At 41.9% G+C, this 16763-nt stretch overlaps 1 protein-coding gene across 2 annotated transcripts in view; it reads left to right on the top strand.

Moving 5' to 3' along the window:
* Positions 1-6189: 6189 nt before the first annotated feature.
* PLEKHO2 (pleckstrin homology domain containing O2) overlaps positions 6190-16763 on the top strand; it is a 45248-nt gene continuing 34674 nt past the window's right edge. For both annotated transcript variants that reach the window (XM_075858269.1, XM_075858270.1), the window contains exon 1: positions 6190-6277. In XM_075858269.1, the coding sequence (XP_075714384.1) occupies positions 6269-6277 (9 nt within the window). In that variant the 5' untranslated portion in view covers positions 6190-6268. The remainder of the gene's footprint in view (positions 6278-16763) is intronic.

A 16763-nucleotide genomic window follows, 5' to 3' on the forward strand; every position in this document is an offset into this window, starting at 1 on the left:
TATTACCACATAAAGTGACACATGTCAGATTTGAAAAATCGGCTTTGTCCTGAAGGCCAAAACAGGCTCAGTCCTGAAGGGGTTAATTCATTATAAAAATTAAACTTTTCATTTTCACGGTCTAATTCCACTAAATTCAGCAAAAAACATGTGGGGTCAAAATTCTTACTATACCCCTAGAAAGATTCCTTGAGGGTGTAGTTTCCAAAATAGGCTCACTTTTGGGGGGTTTCCACTGTTTTGGTCTGTGTTGCAAACACGACATGGCACTGAAAACATTCTGTGTGAGAAAAAAAATTATTACAAATTAATTTCGGCAAAAAAACCTTAGTTTGTAAATTTCCCTTTTACTTTGCATTAATTCCTGTGAAACGCCTAAAGGGTTAAGAAACTTTCTGAATGCTGTTTTGAATACTTTGAGGCATGCAGTGTTTCAAATGGGGTGATTTATAGGGGGGTCTATCAAGTATATAAAACCCTCAAAGCCACTTCAGAACTGAACTGGTCCTTGAAAAACAGCCTTTTGAAATTTTGGGGAAAATGTGAGAAATTGCTGCTAAAGTTCTAAGCCTTGTAACGTCCTAGAAAAATAAAAAAAAGTCAAAAAAAACGAATATGTGAAATAGTAAACATTTTGTGTGGTATTACTATCTGTTTTACAAGCAGATACATTTGAAACCAGAAAAATCATAATTTTTGCAAATTATCTTCACATTTTGGTGTTTTTCACAAATAAGCAATGAATTTATTGACCACGTTTCCACTAACATAAAGTACAATATGTCACGAGGAAACATCAGGATCTCAGAATCGCTTGGATAGGTAAAAGCATTCCAGAGTTATTACCACATAAAATGACACGACAGATTTGAAAAAATGGGGTTGGTTCTGAAGGCCAAAATTAGCTCCGTCCTGAAAGGGTTAACAGAGGTTTCATCTATAGAGGAGTCTTCATGAGAATTTAAGATGCTATCGAAATTCTATTATAGATGTTATTATAGATGATGTTATTATAGATTGTATGCAGTGGCGTAACTACCGCGGAAGCAGCGGTAGTGGCTGCTACGGGGCCCGCGGCTCGAGGGGGCCCGTGCCGCCAGCCGACACAGCCCGCCATATGCCCGGTGGTGCCGCTAGCAGCCGCTATGGCTGCTACAGCGGTAGAGCCGCTACTATGGGGCCCGCGGCGCCGAGCCTCCAACAAGTATGGGCCGTGTGACACAGGCACTCTCATGCCCGTAGGCATCGCTAGTACCGGAGGGGGACCCGGTGCTAGCGACAGCTAAATACATGCATTAGTGCTGAATGGCCTGGCATGTTCCATGCCCGTTCATTCAGCGCCTTCCAATGGTGCTGATTGGCGGGGCAAAATGACTTGCCCCGCCAATCAGCACATTTCAACGACGCCAGCGGCGCAATGACGTCATTGCGCCGCTTCCGTGCTTGAAAGGTGCTGATTGACGGGGCAAGTCATTCTGCCCCGTCAATCAGCGTCATTGAACGACGCGTCGATTCAGCTCCAGCAGACATGCTCAAAAGAGAGCAGGTCTCAATTGCCATCGGACTGCGCGGGAACGTGATCATGTGAGTATGTAAAGTTTTTGGTTTATTTTTTTCTAATAAAACTGTGACTGGCATTATCTATAGTGGGGGCTCTATCTACAGGGGGGGGGATCGTCTATATATGGGCCACTATATACAGAGGGGGTCTATATGTGGGCATGTGGGCCACTATCTACAGGGGGTCTATATGTGGGGATTTGGGCCACTATATACAGTGGGGGGGGTCTATATGTGGGCCACTATATACAGGGGTGTTCTATATGTGGACCACTATATACAGGGTGGTTTTTATGTGGGGATGTGGGCCACTATCCACATTGGGTTCTATATGTGGGGATGTGGGCCACTATATACAGGGGGTACTATATGTGAGACACTGTACATGGGTGGGCTATATGTAGAGCACTATCTATAGGGGAGCTATTTTTAGGGCACTTTCTAAAGGGGTGGGCTATATGTGTGACACTTAATACAGGGGTAGGTTACCTGCGGTGCACTAACTACAGGGAGTCTATATGTAGGACACTGTCTACAGGGGTAGGCTATATGTGGGGCACTATATACAGGGGAGCTATATGTGAGACTATCTACAGAGGTAGGCTATACGTGGAGCACTATCTATAAGGGAAGCTATATGTAGGGCAGCACGGTGGCTCAGTGATTAGCACTATTGCCTTGCAGCTCTGGATTCAATATGCAGACACTATATACAGAGGGCTGTATGTGGGACACTATCTACAGGGGCTTCTATGTAGGGCACTATCTACAGAGGCTCTATGTGGGTCACTCTGCAGGGGGCTAAGGGGGCACTATCCACTATCTACAGGTGGCGTGTGTGTGTGTGTGTGTGTGTGTGTGTGTGTGTGTGTGTGTGTGTGTGTGTGTGTGACACAGTGTATGGTATTATTATAATCAGGGACACAGTGTGCACTGTGTTCCAAATTATTGTGCACATTGGATTTAAGTGTCATAAACATTTAATTATTATGGATGGTATTGTGTCTTAGGGCTCTTCGGATCATTGTAATCAATCTCAGACACCGGTGATAATTAGTTTGCCAGGTGTGCCCAATCAAAGGAAAACTACTTAAGAAGGACGTTCCACATTATTAAGCAGGCCACAGGTTTCAAGCAATATGGGAAAGAAAAAGGATCTCTCTGCTGCTGAAAAGCGTGAAATAGTGCAATACCTTGGACAAGGTATGAAAACATTGGATATTTCAAGAAAACGTAAGTGTGATCATCGTACTGTGAAAAGATTTGTGGCTGATTCAGAGCACAGACGGGTTCGTTCAGATAAAGGCATAATGAGGAAGGTTTCTGCCAGACAAATTAATAGGATTAGGAGAGCAGCTGCTAAAATGCCATTGCAAAGCAGCAAACAGGTATTTGAAGCCACTGGTGCCTCTGGAGTTTCGCGAACCTCAAGGTGTAGGATCCTCCATAGGTTTGCAAGTGTTCATAAAGCTATTATTCGGCCACCCCTAAATAATGCTCACAAGCAGAAACGGTTGCAGTGGGCTCAGAAATACATGAAGACTAATTTTCAAACCGTGTTGACAATGCACCATCTCATGCTGCAAAGAATACCTCTGTGTTATTGGCTGCTATGGGCATAAAAGGAGAGAAACTCATGGTGTGGCCCCCATGTTCCCCTGACCTCAACCCTAATGAGAACCTTTGGAGCATCCTCAAGCAAAATATCTTTTGGGGTGGGAGGCAGTTCACATCAAAACAGAAGCTCTGGGAGGCTATTCTGACATCCTGCAAAGATATTCAAGCAGAAACTGTCCAAATACTCACAAATTCAATGGATGCAAGAATTGTGAAGGTGAAAGCTAGAGATGAGCGAACCGGGACAACCGAACCCGGTTTCGGTCCGAACATCAGGAAAAGTTCGGTTCGCAGCGAATCCGAACTTCACCGGGTTCGGACGAACCCGTTTTGACCGAACCCGGTCAAAAATATTATACAAATCGGCAGCCACTTGTCTCTATCAATCACTGATAGAGAAAAGAGGCTGCTGATTAAAAATAAAATAAAAAGCATTTCATACATACCCGGTCGTTGTCTTGGTGACGAGTCCCTCTTCTTCCTCCAGTCCGACCTTCTTTTCTGACGCGGCAGCCTGTGATTGGCTGCAGAGGCCTCTGCAGCCTGTGATTGGCTGCAGAGGCCTCTGCAGCCTGTGATTGGCTGCAGCGGTCACATGGGCTGTAACGTCACCCAGGAATGTCGGGCCGGATGTCGAGAGGGACGCGTCACCAAGGCAACGGCCAGGAGACCGGACTGGAGGAAGCAGAAAGTTCTCGGTAAGTATGAACGTCTTTTTTTTTTGACAGGTTACTTTATATTCTGATCGGAATTCACTGTCCAGGGTGCTGAAACAGTTACTGCCGATCAGTTAACTCTTTCAGCACCCTGGACAGTGACTATTTACTGACGTCGCCTAGCAATGCTGCCGTAATGACGGGTGCAAACACGTAGTCACCCGTCATTACGGGGCCTCATGCACACGACCGTAAAAACACCCGTTATTACGGGTCGTAATTACGACCCGAAATAGCGGGCCCATAGACTACTGTTAGCCACGGGTACTTTCCCGTTTTCTCACGGGAAGGTGCCCGTGCCGTTAAAAAGATAGAACATGTTCTATTTTACGGGCCGTGCTCCTATACTTTATAATGGGAGCACGGCTCGGAAAAACGACCGGCTGCCCGTGGCCGGCCGTGCTCATCTCCTGAAATACTCTGTGCTGCCTTAAACTCTGTGGACAGGTCAGGATCCTGTTTCTTTTAAATGCTGCTGGGGAACCCGCTCGATCCACTATATAAGGCTGCGCTACAGTGCAGCATTTAAAAGAAACAGGGTCCTGACCTGTCCACAGAGTTTAAGGCAGCACAGAGTATTTCAGGAGATGAGTGTGCAGATTCAGTGCTGCTGTGAACTCTGCTCTTACCATTACGTAGCTCTCAGTCTGTTACCTCTCCTCCACTCCTGTCCTCAATAACACCTTCACATGATTGGAAAGTCACCACCCCGCACAAGATCCGCACGCTCATCTCCTGAAATACTCTGTGCTGCTGTGAACTCTGCTCTTACCATTACGTGGTGACTTGCCAATCATGTGAAGGTGTTATTGAGGACAGGAGTGGAGGAGAGGTAACATGTTAACATGTAACTTGGCCTGTTAAGTTTTTTTGATTGAAAGAGCTTTTGATTTCTGTAAACATGACTTCCTGATGCTGCAAATTCAACAAATTACCATTTTAGTTCTCTTTACAACCTTTAAAATGTTTTGATCTCTGTTGTGCATAATAATTTGAAACCGTGCATTTTGAGTTTTTTACTTCTAAAAAAAAAATCTGTTATCATTAGGAGATTTGTTCAATAAAATTTGCATTATCATTATACTCCAATGGTTGATGGCTTGAAGATTATACTGACTGTCATTTGCATTGACTATTTAGGAAAATCAGCGAAAAATAACATTTGCATAATAATTTGGAACGCGGTGTATTTAATGCGTTAAAAGTCAAGATAAAGACAGCTACATCTATACTTTAAAAAAAACTTTTGATATGTTATATAGACATGTCAGACGTTTTGATCGGTGGTGGTCTGGGTACTGAGACCCCCACCGATTGCTTAAACGATGGAGCAGAATCACTCAGCAACAGAGGCGTAACTTGAAGTTCCTGTACCCCAATGAAAAATCTATAACAGGGTCCCCCTTCTACCATGTGCCAATTCTAATACTTATGTGGTAGATGGCGTTTTGGGCCCCTAAAGACACAAGGGCCTGGTTGCAGCTGCTACCTCTGCACCCCCTATAGCTACACACCTGCAGAAAGTCCCTGCAGATGCTATGCAGCCCATGGATAGGTGCCAAAACTCACAGTGACTTTATTCTCCCTCTTTCTATAGTGAGAGAAGAACTGGTCCAAGGGTCCTTCTTGTCTACAATGCATGGGAAGTGGTGACAAATGTACCGGGCCCTTACATTGTGGGATTGTGGTTATTGTGGTATTCGAGATCTTGGTTTAGACCAAGGTCATCTGACTCATCTTGTACCCTCCCATCAAAACAAGGTAAGTAAATCATTTTTTCTCAACTTTGTAAGTGGATTGTATAATTTGTAAAGCGTATAAAGGTGTTAAAAGGTGAAAATAAATATTAACCTTTCAGATGTCAATAGCTTAAAATGTATCTGTTTAAATAGTTCAGAGAGATAGAGTGTGTCCCAGCGGTAAAGTGAATTTAGCATTTTAGATAATGGACCATCAAAAATTGAACAGTACCTAAAAATTGCACCTTCAGGTACGGTTGCACACCTACTATATGTACGTTTTTTTTTCTATAAGCAGAGCGCTCTCTTAGCTAAGACAGTTCAGATTACTGTTACAGTTGCTACATTGCTTTGTACTTTCAGTTCACTGACTCAACTTCATTTTAACCACCGGAAACCCAAGTTTTTAAGCAGAGGTTTTGCTAGCAGTGGAGAAAGAGGAATCGAGCAGAGCAGAGGGAGGAGAGCTGAGAGCTGGAGCTAAGAAGGTTCCTCTTGCTCAGCCTGTCAGGGCCTAAGGTCCAGCCTGGGTGGGTGGGGTGTGTGGGGAAGGGGGTGCATGGTGGACGACATCTGGCTTCCCTTCCTGTAGACAAGTCCTAGGGCTGGGCAGCGTATCCTGGGGACAGGCTCACCATGGAAGATGTAAGTTACACACCAGCCTCTCTTATTACCCTGTCCTCTTTCATAGTCACCTGTTTATCAGATCAGTGCTTACTTGAATGTCCAGCAGGATGGGCTTGTTAACCCTTTCCTTCCATAGGGATGCAGCGATGCTGTAACTGTTCATCTCCTTCTGTTATTGCTGAGGAGTAAAAGTAAACTTTAGTTTCCACTTTTCTGCCAGTGTGTGATGTTCTGAAAAAGGGGAACACAACATTACAAATGTTTAAGCCAGCATACAAAGAGACCACCAGAATGGTGCTTGTAGTCTTAGGCAGTGTGGTTGAGCTGCTTGGTATACATGATACATGACTTCCTCCCCTTTGCAGATGTGAAACAGTTAAGTAGGTGTCCTCTTCTGTACACCGCAGAACCCTGGTTATGTACTTAAATAAAGATGCTGAGTACAAGCATTACAAGGAGCTGCCTGTGATCCCTCTCTCTGCTATCTGCCAGATATCCTACTGTAGCTTTTCTTCCGAAATGTAGTGACAAGAAGGAAAAGTACAAACCACAGTGAGGTCACCTCATTACTAATCTCCTTGCTTTGGAAATTGAGAACATTTATCATAGATCGTAGTGTTGGAAGTCATCGGGTGCACAGAAGGGGTTACTACACCAGCAGCTGTGTGTCAAGCTGTCCTAGCTTCTCTGCAGTACCCACATTGTACTTTCAGATGATTAAAAGTTTCCAGCATCATCACTAAGACATTATACTTTCAGTCAAGAATTCTACAAAAGCTATGACGGACAGGAAAGAAATTCAAATAACATTACTGGTAATATAAATAATAATAGAAATAATAAAATAATGTATTAGTATGTATATCCTAATAAACAACTCCATCTAAAGCCAAAAAATGTTCCTTGATCTATTACAGTGGTCCTCAATCTGTGGCTCTCCAGCTAATGTGAAAAATACAAATGCCATCCTGCAGCTGTCAGAGCATGCTGAGAGTTGTAGTTTCACAACAGCTGGAGAGTCACACTGGTCAAAAAAATACTGGATTTTCAAAGTTGACAACAATTCAAAGCAGCTATTACAGTGCCCATATGGGGTTGACTCTCAGCGACTGAATGGCAGATAGTGTAGAATAAAACGCCATTCACACACACACACATATATATATATATATATATATATATATATATATATATATATATATAGTAAATTGGATGCTTAGGAACATTGTCATGGCTGTGCCACCCATCTGATAAACATGCGGCAGACCGAGGAAATTGAGAAATGGCTGAAAAGACATCAATCTAAAGCACAGCTTCCCAATCTCTTTCTGCTGGGGCCTCACCAGCCCGAACATGGTGATGCCTGGATCTCCCAATTGGTGGTAGTTCATGACAACATTTTTAAAGATTACCTGAATTCATCTTAAAATGTGTCTCCTGTACCCAGAAGAACATTAAAATAAGCGCAGAAGGAGTTAGTTATGTTGCTTAATCAGAGATTGGCGCAGAGAGAAAGAGAGAAAGGACTGTGCAGTATGTCATCACTTCTGTCAAAAGTGAGCTGAGCCTCGCCAACAACTGGGGTGCGCCTCACCAGTAAAGTCTGCCTCACATATAGGGAGGCACTAATCTAGGGGACACTCTGGGTCCTAAATGAGTTTTTATGAGATTAGAATAAATGGTCTTCTTTTATTCTAGCAACAGCGCCTTTCTATCTCCTGGCTGTGTTCAGTATTGCAGCTTAGCCCCATTTATCTGAATAGGGCTGAGCTGCAACACCACGCACAGTCCCTTGACAAGCGTGACACTATTTCTTAAAAAACAACAGACCCCTTTTTCCAACCTCAGACAAATCCTTTAATCCATGATTTATACAGTATATAGTTAGAAAAATAATAAAATTGGGTCATATTGGAATTCAGTCATCTAGGGTGGTGAAATCAAACCCAAATGCCACCAAGTGCGATACTAATAGGCAGGGTTAACATGGTAATGTGGTAAAGCAGTTAATACACTTATCTTACCTAATATGTATCAATATTCTAATGACATTTTATTTTAGTTAATACTAGAAATATAAATAAAAGTAATACGGGTGCTTTTTTTTTAACCCTAAAGTGCTCTAACTCTGTTTCTAATGAACCACTGGAGGTCCGGTGTTGCATCTGTAAGGCTATGTTCACATCTACATCGGTGTGTTCCGTTGTTCTGCTCCGGCAGAGGAGCAGAACAAGGGAAGAACGGAAGCAACGGTTCCGTTGCACCACGGACACCTCCGGCGGCTGACGGAACCCATTGACTTTAATGGGTTCCGTTGACTTTCTGTCAGGGTGCCTGTAATTTTACCAGAGAGAATAGCGCAGCATGCTGTTCTATTGTTTCCGGTAATCCCTAATGGAGCTTCCAACGCAAATGTGAACAGGGCCTAATATGAGTGCAAAAAAGCACTTGTATTACACTTATGTGAAAGCGGCATATATGTTCTTGTGTTTGTGGAACTGATATAAAGGAAAACAGTCGCCAGCAACTATTTTTGACCACTTTCACACAATTCAGTATTTTGGTCAGTGTTTTGCATCAATATTTGTAACCCAAACCAGGAGTGGAACCTAAACACAAAAAAAGTATAATGAAAAGATTTATACTTATTCTCTTTTTTTTTTTATGCATTGCTGGTTTTGGCTTTAGAAATCTGGATCCAAAATACTGACAAAATCTACTCTGTGTCAAAGTGGCCTTTACCTGACTATCACAATGGTGACTGCAGCATAAAAAAAAACAACAAAATTTTGTTTATTATGCATGAATTGTAAAGAGTGGGATATTGAACTTAGCTCCATTAATTACCTCCATTTTTAGGTTTTGGGTGGAGCAGTACTTCAAGTACCAAAAATATGATACAAAATCTAAACGCTCCATTTCTAAAGCTGGCCATACACATTACATTTTGGTGGGATCAACAGATGATTTAATGTGCATGGGCACCTCTTAAAGGCAACCTGTCACCAACATTTCACCTATTAAGCTAGCAATACCTGGTAGAAGGGGGGTGAAAAATCATTTTTATGTAACCTATAATTATCTTCTAAGTCGGCTCTGTACCTTTAGTATTCTATTTTTAGTGTTCCTGTGCCATATGCTAATGAGCATAAAAGAGTCATATCTTCATTCAAAATGAGTCAGATCTTCATTCGAAAAGAGTCATATCTTCATTACTCAAGCTTTTCCGAGTTAACCCTGCCTCTTTTCTTTTGATTGACAGCTCCTCACCTACCCCTAGCACACACGAAATGTCCTGTTCTGATGCGTGCGCACAACGGGACACCATAGCAGAGCATGCGCAGAAACTAGATTTAAGGCCTTATTCACACGGACCTGTCCGTATTGCGCGCGCAAAAAACACTGTGTTTTGCACGAGCAAAAGCTTCGTGTGGCATCAGCATATGGTGCGTCATGATGACACTCTGGTTTTCTGCATGTGGTGCTTTTCTGTTTTCATTCATAGTTTTTACTACTCTAGCGCGCACCACGCGCGGCACCCGGAAGTGCTTCCGTGTGCCGAGCGCGATTTGCACACATTTTGACTTCAATGGGTGCGTGGAGAGCGAAACACGGGCAAATATAGAACATGTCATGAGTTTCACGCAGCGCACATACGCTGCGTGAAATTCACTGACAGTCTGAACGGTCCCATTCATTAACATAGGTCCGTGCCACACGCGTGAAAATCACGTAGCACGGACGTATTATACGTTCGTGTGAATAAGGCCTAAGGCACAAAGCAGAGCAGTGTATTGGACCAGACATGATGGGCGCATGCGCGCTATCTCAGATGAAATTTTGGCATTCAGGGCAGGCCATTGTTCAGCGGTGGGCAAGCATAAGTAGAGGAACGAACGAGACTGCCGGATTATTGCCATAAAAGGCGCAAAATGTTTGCAGACCGTTATTTACGATCGAAGGAGGTGTTTAGGAGAGGGGATAATGAACTTTTGACAGCAGTGGCCAGCGAGGGGTGAGTAGAGTTCAATAGGTGAAATGCTGGTGACAGGTTCCCTTTAACTCTCTCTTAATGGCCGGGGGTAAAAAAGGATAGACAATGCACCGCATTCCAAATTATTATGCAAATGTTATTTTTCGCGGATTTTCCTAAATAGTCGATGCAAATGACAGTCAGTATAATCTTCAAGTCATCAACCGTTGGAGTATAATGCTAATTTTTTTGAACAAATCTAATGATAACAGATTTTTTTTTAGAAGTAAAAAACTCAAAATTCACTGTTTCAAATTATTATGCACAACAGAGATCAAAACATTTTAAAGGTTGTAAAGAGAACTAAAATGGTAATTTGTTGAATTTGCAGCATCAGGAGGTCATATTTACAGATATTAAAAGCTCTTTCAATCAAAAAAAACTTAGCATGCCCAGTTACATGTTAACATAGGACCCCTTCTTTGATATCACCTTCACATTTCTTGCATCCATTGAATTTGTGAATATTTGGACAGTTTCTGCTTGAATATCTTTGCAGGATGTCAGAATAGCCTCCCAGAGCTGCTGTTTTGATGTGAACTGCCTCCCACCCTCATAGATATTTTGCTTGAGGATGCTCCAAAGGTTCTCAATAGGGTTGAGGTCAGGGGAACATGGGGGCCACACCATGAGTTTCTCTCCTTTTATGCCCATAGCAGCCAATGACACAGAGGTATTCTTTGCAGCATGAGATGGTGCATTGTCATGCATGAAGATAATTTTGCTACGGAAGGCACGGTTCTTCTTTTTGTACCACAGAAGAAAGTGGTCAGTCATGAACTCTACGTACTTTGCAGAGGTCATTTTCACAATGTCAGGGGCCCAAAAGGGGCCTACCAGCTCTCTTCCCATGATTCCAGCCTAAAACATGACTCCGCCACCTCCTTGCTGTCGTTGCAGCCTTGTTGGGACATGGTGGCCATTCACCAACCATCCACTACTCCATCCTTCTGGACCATCCAGGGTTGCACGGCACTCATCAGTAAACAACACGGTTTGAAAATTAGTCTTCATGTATTTCTGAGCCCACTGCAACCATTTCTGCTTGTGAGCATTGTTTAGGGGTGGCCGAATAATAGCTTTATGCACACTTGCAAACCTCTGGAGGATCCTACACCATGAGGTTCGCGGGACTCCGGAGGCACCAGCGGCTTCAAATACCTGTTTGCTGCTTTGCAATGGCATTTTAGCAGCTACTCTCCTAATCCTATTAATTTGCCTGGCAGAAACCTTCCTCATTATGCCTTTATCTGAACAAACCCGTCTGTGCTCTGAATCAGCCACAAATCTTTTCACAGTACGATGATCACGCTTACGTTTTCTGGAAATATCCAATGTTTTCATACCTTGTCCAAGGTATTGCACTATTTCACACTTTTCAGCAGCAGAGAGATCCTTTTTTCCCCCCCATATTGCTTGAAACCTGTGGCCTGCTTAATAATGTGGAACGTCCTTCTTAAGTAGTTTTCCTTTGATTGGGCACACCTGGCAAACTAATTATAACAGGTGTCTGAGATTGATTACAATGATCCAAAGAGCCCTAAGACACAATACCATCGATGAGTTTAATTGAAAAACTAATAAATAAATGTTTATCACACTTAAATCCAATGTGCATAATAATTTGGAACACGGTGTATTGGATTTTCCAGTGGCTTAATCCTATCTCCCCCATTGACAAAAACATGCACGCTCCACCGAGCTGAGCGTGCATATTTATAGTGGAGAACAAGTGTTCCGCCGCCAACTATCTCATGCATATGCCAGCTTAGTTGAATATTGACCCATTTTGGTGGCAGTATATAATACCAGTACAGTACCTACTTTTTACCAGTACCTTTTTAGCTTCTTATCTTGTACTGAATTTAATTGTTTGATGGTTTAACCCGTTAATGACCGCCCATTAGTTTTTTCTACTGGGGCCACTAATGGGCTTTATTCTGATGCAGTAGCCTTTTTACGGTGCTGCATCGGAATAAATAAACAAAGCGGGGAGCAGTTAAATCTCCCTGCTCTCAGCTACCTCCGGTAGCTGAGGGCTGGGAGCAGACCTGCCCGAACGGGTGAGATTGATATCAGTATCGATCCCGCTCGTTTAAGCCCTCAGATGTGGCGCTCAATAGCGAACGCCGCATCTGAGTGGTTTTGAAGGAAGGGGGATCCCTCTCTCACAGCACCGCCACCCTGCCATACGATCGCAGGGTGCCGGTATCTTCTATGGCATCTGGGGGCCTAATAAAGGCCTCCAGGTCTGCCTTTAGTTAATGCCTGCTAGGCCATACCTAGCAGGCATGTTTATAATAAATAAATAAAAATCCAAAGTAAAAAAACAAGAAAAACCCACTTTTTCCCCTTACAAAATGCTTTATTATGAAAGAACAAAAAAAAAAAAGTTAAAAAGTTACACATATTTGGTATTGCCGCGTCCGTAACAACCCCAACTATAAAACAATTACATTATTTAACCCGCTCGGCAAACGCAGTGAAAAATAAAATATAAAACAATGCAAGAATTGCTGTTTTCTGTGCATCCTGCTTTAATTTTTTTTCTATAAAAAGCGATGAAAGAGTGGCATCTACTCCAAAATAAAAACTACAAGTCGTCCCGCAAAAGCAAAGTCCTCATACAGCTGCATCGGTAGAAAAATATAAAAGTTATGGCTCTTCAAATATGTAGACACAAAAACAAATAATTAAAGAAATGTTTTATACTGTGTAAAAGTAGTAAAACATAAAAAAATCTATATAAATTTGGTATCGTTGCAATTGTAACAACCAGCAGAAAAAAGATATTGTGTAAATTTAGGACGTAAAAAAGCGCGGCGAAATTGCTGTTTTTTTTCTATTCCTCCCCCAAAACAAGATAATAAAAGTTAATCAATAAATTATATGTACCCCAAAATGTTGCTATTAAAAATGCAACTTCTCCCGCAAAACAACAAGACCTTATACAGCTATGTTGACGCAAAAATAAAATACTTATAGCTGTTTGAATGAGACGATGTAAAAATTGAAAACATATCTTGGTCATTAACCCCTTCAGGACACAGCCTGTTTTGGCCTTCAGGAGACAGCCAAATTTTTTCAAATCGGATATGTGTATTACCAATGTACTGCAGTATATTGTTATTTTTACAGGCTTCTGTAACCGCACCATCGCTGTTCCTGTCGGTTAGTACTGGGTGTCAGCTGTAATACACAGCTGACACCTGCAGCGTATGGAGCGGGCTCAGCATGTGAGCCCGCTGCATACAACACCCCCCGCACCATGACGTACTATTAAGTCATAGTGCGCAAAGGGGTTAATGCACAGCGGTTGGCGTGAATATTGCAATTTTCCACTGATATGCCATTTTAGTGCATGATATGTTGTGCCCAGTTTGTGCCACTGAAGACAAATACCTCATAAAACGTTAAGCGGGTTCTCTAGGGTATGGCGATGCCATATATGTGGGCGCAAACTGCTGTTTGGGCACGCTGCAGGGCTCAGAAGGGAGGCATGCCATTTTGCTTTTGGAGCGCAGATTTTGCTTGGTAATAGTTCTGTTTGGGGTATTGCTGGTATTTCAGTTTATAATGTGGGGGCATATGTGGGGGCATATGTAAGCTGTGAGGAGTACATCAGGGCATAATAAGAGCGTATAATAATGGGGTAAATAAAGAATAATTCATAGATGTGTGGCCGGTGTCGCACTGATAAATTCCACCCGATCTTATCCGCTTTTTGGACACATTTTGCATCACCATATTCTGAGAGCCAGAACTTTTTTATTTTTTCACCACGGGAGCTGTGTGATGGCTTATTTGTTGCGGGACAATCTGGAAATTTAATTGGTACCATTTTGGGGTACATGCGATTTTTTTGATCACTTTTTATTCAATTTTTTTTGCAAGCAAGGTGACAAAAAACAAGCAATTCTGATTCTCAATGTTTTTTAGTTTATTTTTTTTGCGGCGTTCACCGTGTGCTATAAATGACAGTTTTACTTAATTTTGCGGGTCGGTACGATTACGGCAATACCATATGTATATAGTTTCTTTATGTTTTGCAGCGTTTGCGCAATAAAATCACTTTTTTATAAAATAATTTATTTTCTGTGTCACCATAATCTGAGAGCCATAACTTTTTTATTTTTTTGTCAAAAAAGCTGTGTAAGGGCTTGTTTTTTGCGGGACAGGTTGTAGTTTTTATCGGTTTTTACTATTTTCGGGTACATGTGACTTTTTATTCTCTATTCTGGTGTTTTTTTTATTGATTTTTTTTGGGGTGTTCATCGTGCGGGAAAAATAACATTATAGTTTTATAGTTTGGGTTGTTACGAACGCGGCGATACCAAATATGTGTACTTTTTTTAACGTGTTAATTTTTTTCCTATAATGAAAGACTTATTGTAGGGAAAAAAGCAGTGTTTGTTTATATAACTTATAACTTTTATTTTTACACTTTTTTTTTAAAACATTTTTATCACTTTTTTTACTTGTCCCACTAGGGGACATTTAGATTTGCAGCTTTGATCGCTGCTAGAGTACATTACACTACCTACGTAGTGTAATGTGTTCTAACTGTCATTGTGACGTGACAGTCACACTGACAGGAAGCCTCGGAGGACTGACCGGAGGCTGCTCCCCCGAGGCTTCCGTACATGGCAACCCGGAGGTCATTGTCTGGCCTCCGACTGCCACGACGAGCATCGGAAGCCCCCACAATCACTTAGTGGGGGCTGCCGATGTGCTTCAAACCCCTTAAATATGGCGACCGCAATCGCATTTATCGGTTTAATTGCCAAAATCAGCGGCGATGGTCCGCTGACCGGCAAGACGGGAGCATCAGCTGTCGGGGCCAGCTGACCTCCCGTTTCCCGGACACTTTCCGTTAGGACAGTGTGCACCGGGAACCGCTCCGCAACTGTACGTCCTGGTGCGGGAAGCAAGCCCTCTGCAGGACGTACAGTTGCAGCGCAGCACGTGAAGAGGTTAAGGCCTAAAATAGGCTGATCACTAAAGGGTTAAAGGAGTAAATTAAAATGGCACCGGCACTGTTCTATAGTACGTTTTAGTATATTTAGTTCTTTACAGCTTATTAAAGCTGTGAACATGCCGTGTTTTTATATCTTATCTATTTAACCCCTTCAGGACTGAACCTGTTTTGGCCTTCAGGACGAAGCCGATTTTTCAAATCTGACATGTGTCACTTTATGTGGTAATAACTCCGGAATGCTTTTACCTATCCAAGCGATTCTGAGACTGTTTTCTCGTGACATATTGTACTTTATGTTAGTGAAAAAATTTGGTTGATAAATTCAATATTTATTTGTAAAAAACACCAAGATTTGGAGAAAATTTGCAAAAATTAGCATTTTTCTAAATTTAAATGTATCTGCTTGTAAAATAGATAGTAATACCACACAAAATAGTCACTAGTTAACATTTCCCATATGTCTACTTTAGTTTGGCATCGTTTTTTGAACATTCTTTTATTTTTTTAGGACGTTACAAGACTTAGAACTTTAGCAGCGATTTCTCATATTTTCAAGAAAATTCCAAAAGGCGATTTTTACAAGGACCAGTTCAGTTCTGAAGTGGCTTTGAGGGCCTTATATATTAGAAAGTCCCCATAAATCATCCCATTTTGAAAACTGCACCCCTGAAAGTATTCAAAACAGCATTCAGAAAGTGTATTAACGCTTTAGGCGTTTCACAGGAATTAAAGCAAAGTAGAGGTGAAAGTTACAAATTTCATTTTTTTTTTACAAAATTCATTTGTAATAATTTTTTTCTATACCGCAGAAGGTTTTACCCGAGAAATGTAACTTATTATTTATTGCCCAGATTCTGCAGTTTTTAGAAATACCCCACATGTGGCGCTAGTGCGGTCATGGACTGAAACACAGGCCTCAGAAGAAAAGGAGCACCTAGTGGATTTTGGGACCTCCTTTTTTTTAGCATATATTTTAGGTACCATGTCAGGTTTGAAGAGGTCTTGTGGGGCCAAAACAATAAAGACCCCCAAAAGTGACCTCATTTTGGAAACTACACCCCTCAGGGAATTTATCTAGGGGTATAGTTAGCATTTTTAACCCACAGTTTTTTTGCTCAATTTATTTGAATTAGTTTGTGAAGATGAAAATCTACTTTTTTTCTGAAAAAACGTAAACATTTTTATTTTTTTCAAGGAATAAAAGAGAAAAAACACCCCAACATATGTAAAGCAATTTCTCCTGATTATAGCAATACCCCATATGTGGTAATAAACTGCTGTTTGGACCCACAGCAGGACTCAGAAGGGAAGGAGCACCATTTGGATTTTGAAATTCTGATTTTGCTGGAATAGTTTTCAGTGCCATGTCGCGTTTGAAATGCACTGGAGGGAACAAAATAGTGGAAACCCCCGGAAAGTGACCCCATTTTGGAAACTACACTCATCAAGGAATTTTTCTAGGGGTAAAGTTAGCATTTTGACCCCACGGTTGT

The sequence above is a fragment of the Rhinoderma darwinii genome, chromosome 3 (assembly GCF_050947455.1).
Source record: "Rhinoderma darwinii isolate aRhiDar2 chromosome 3, aRhiDar2.hap1, whole genome shotgun sequence".
NCBI lineage: Eukaryota > Metazoa > Chordata > Amphibia > Anura > Rhinodermatidae > Rhinoderma > Rhinoderma darwinii.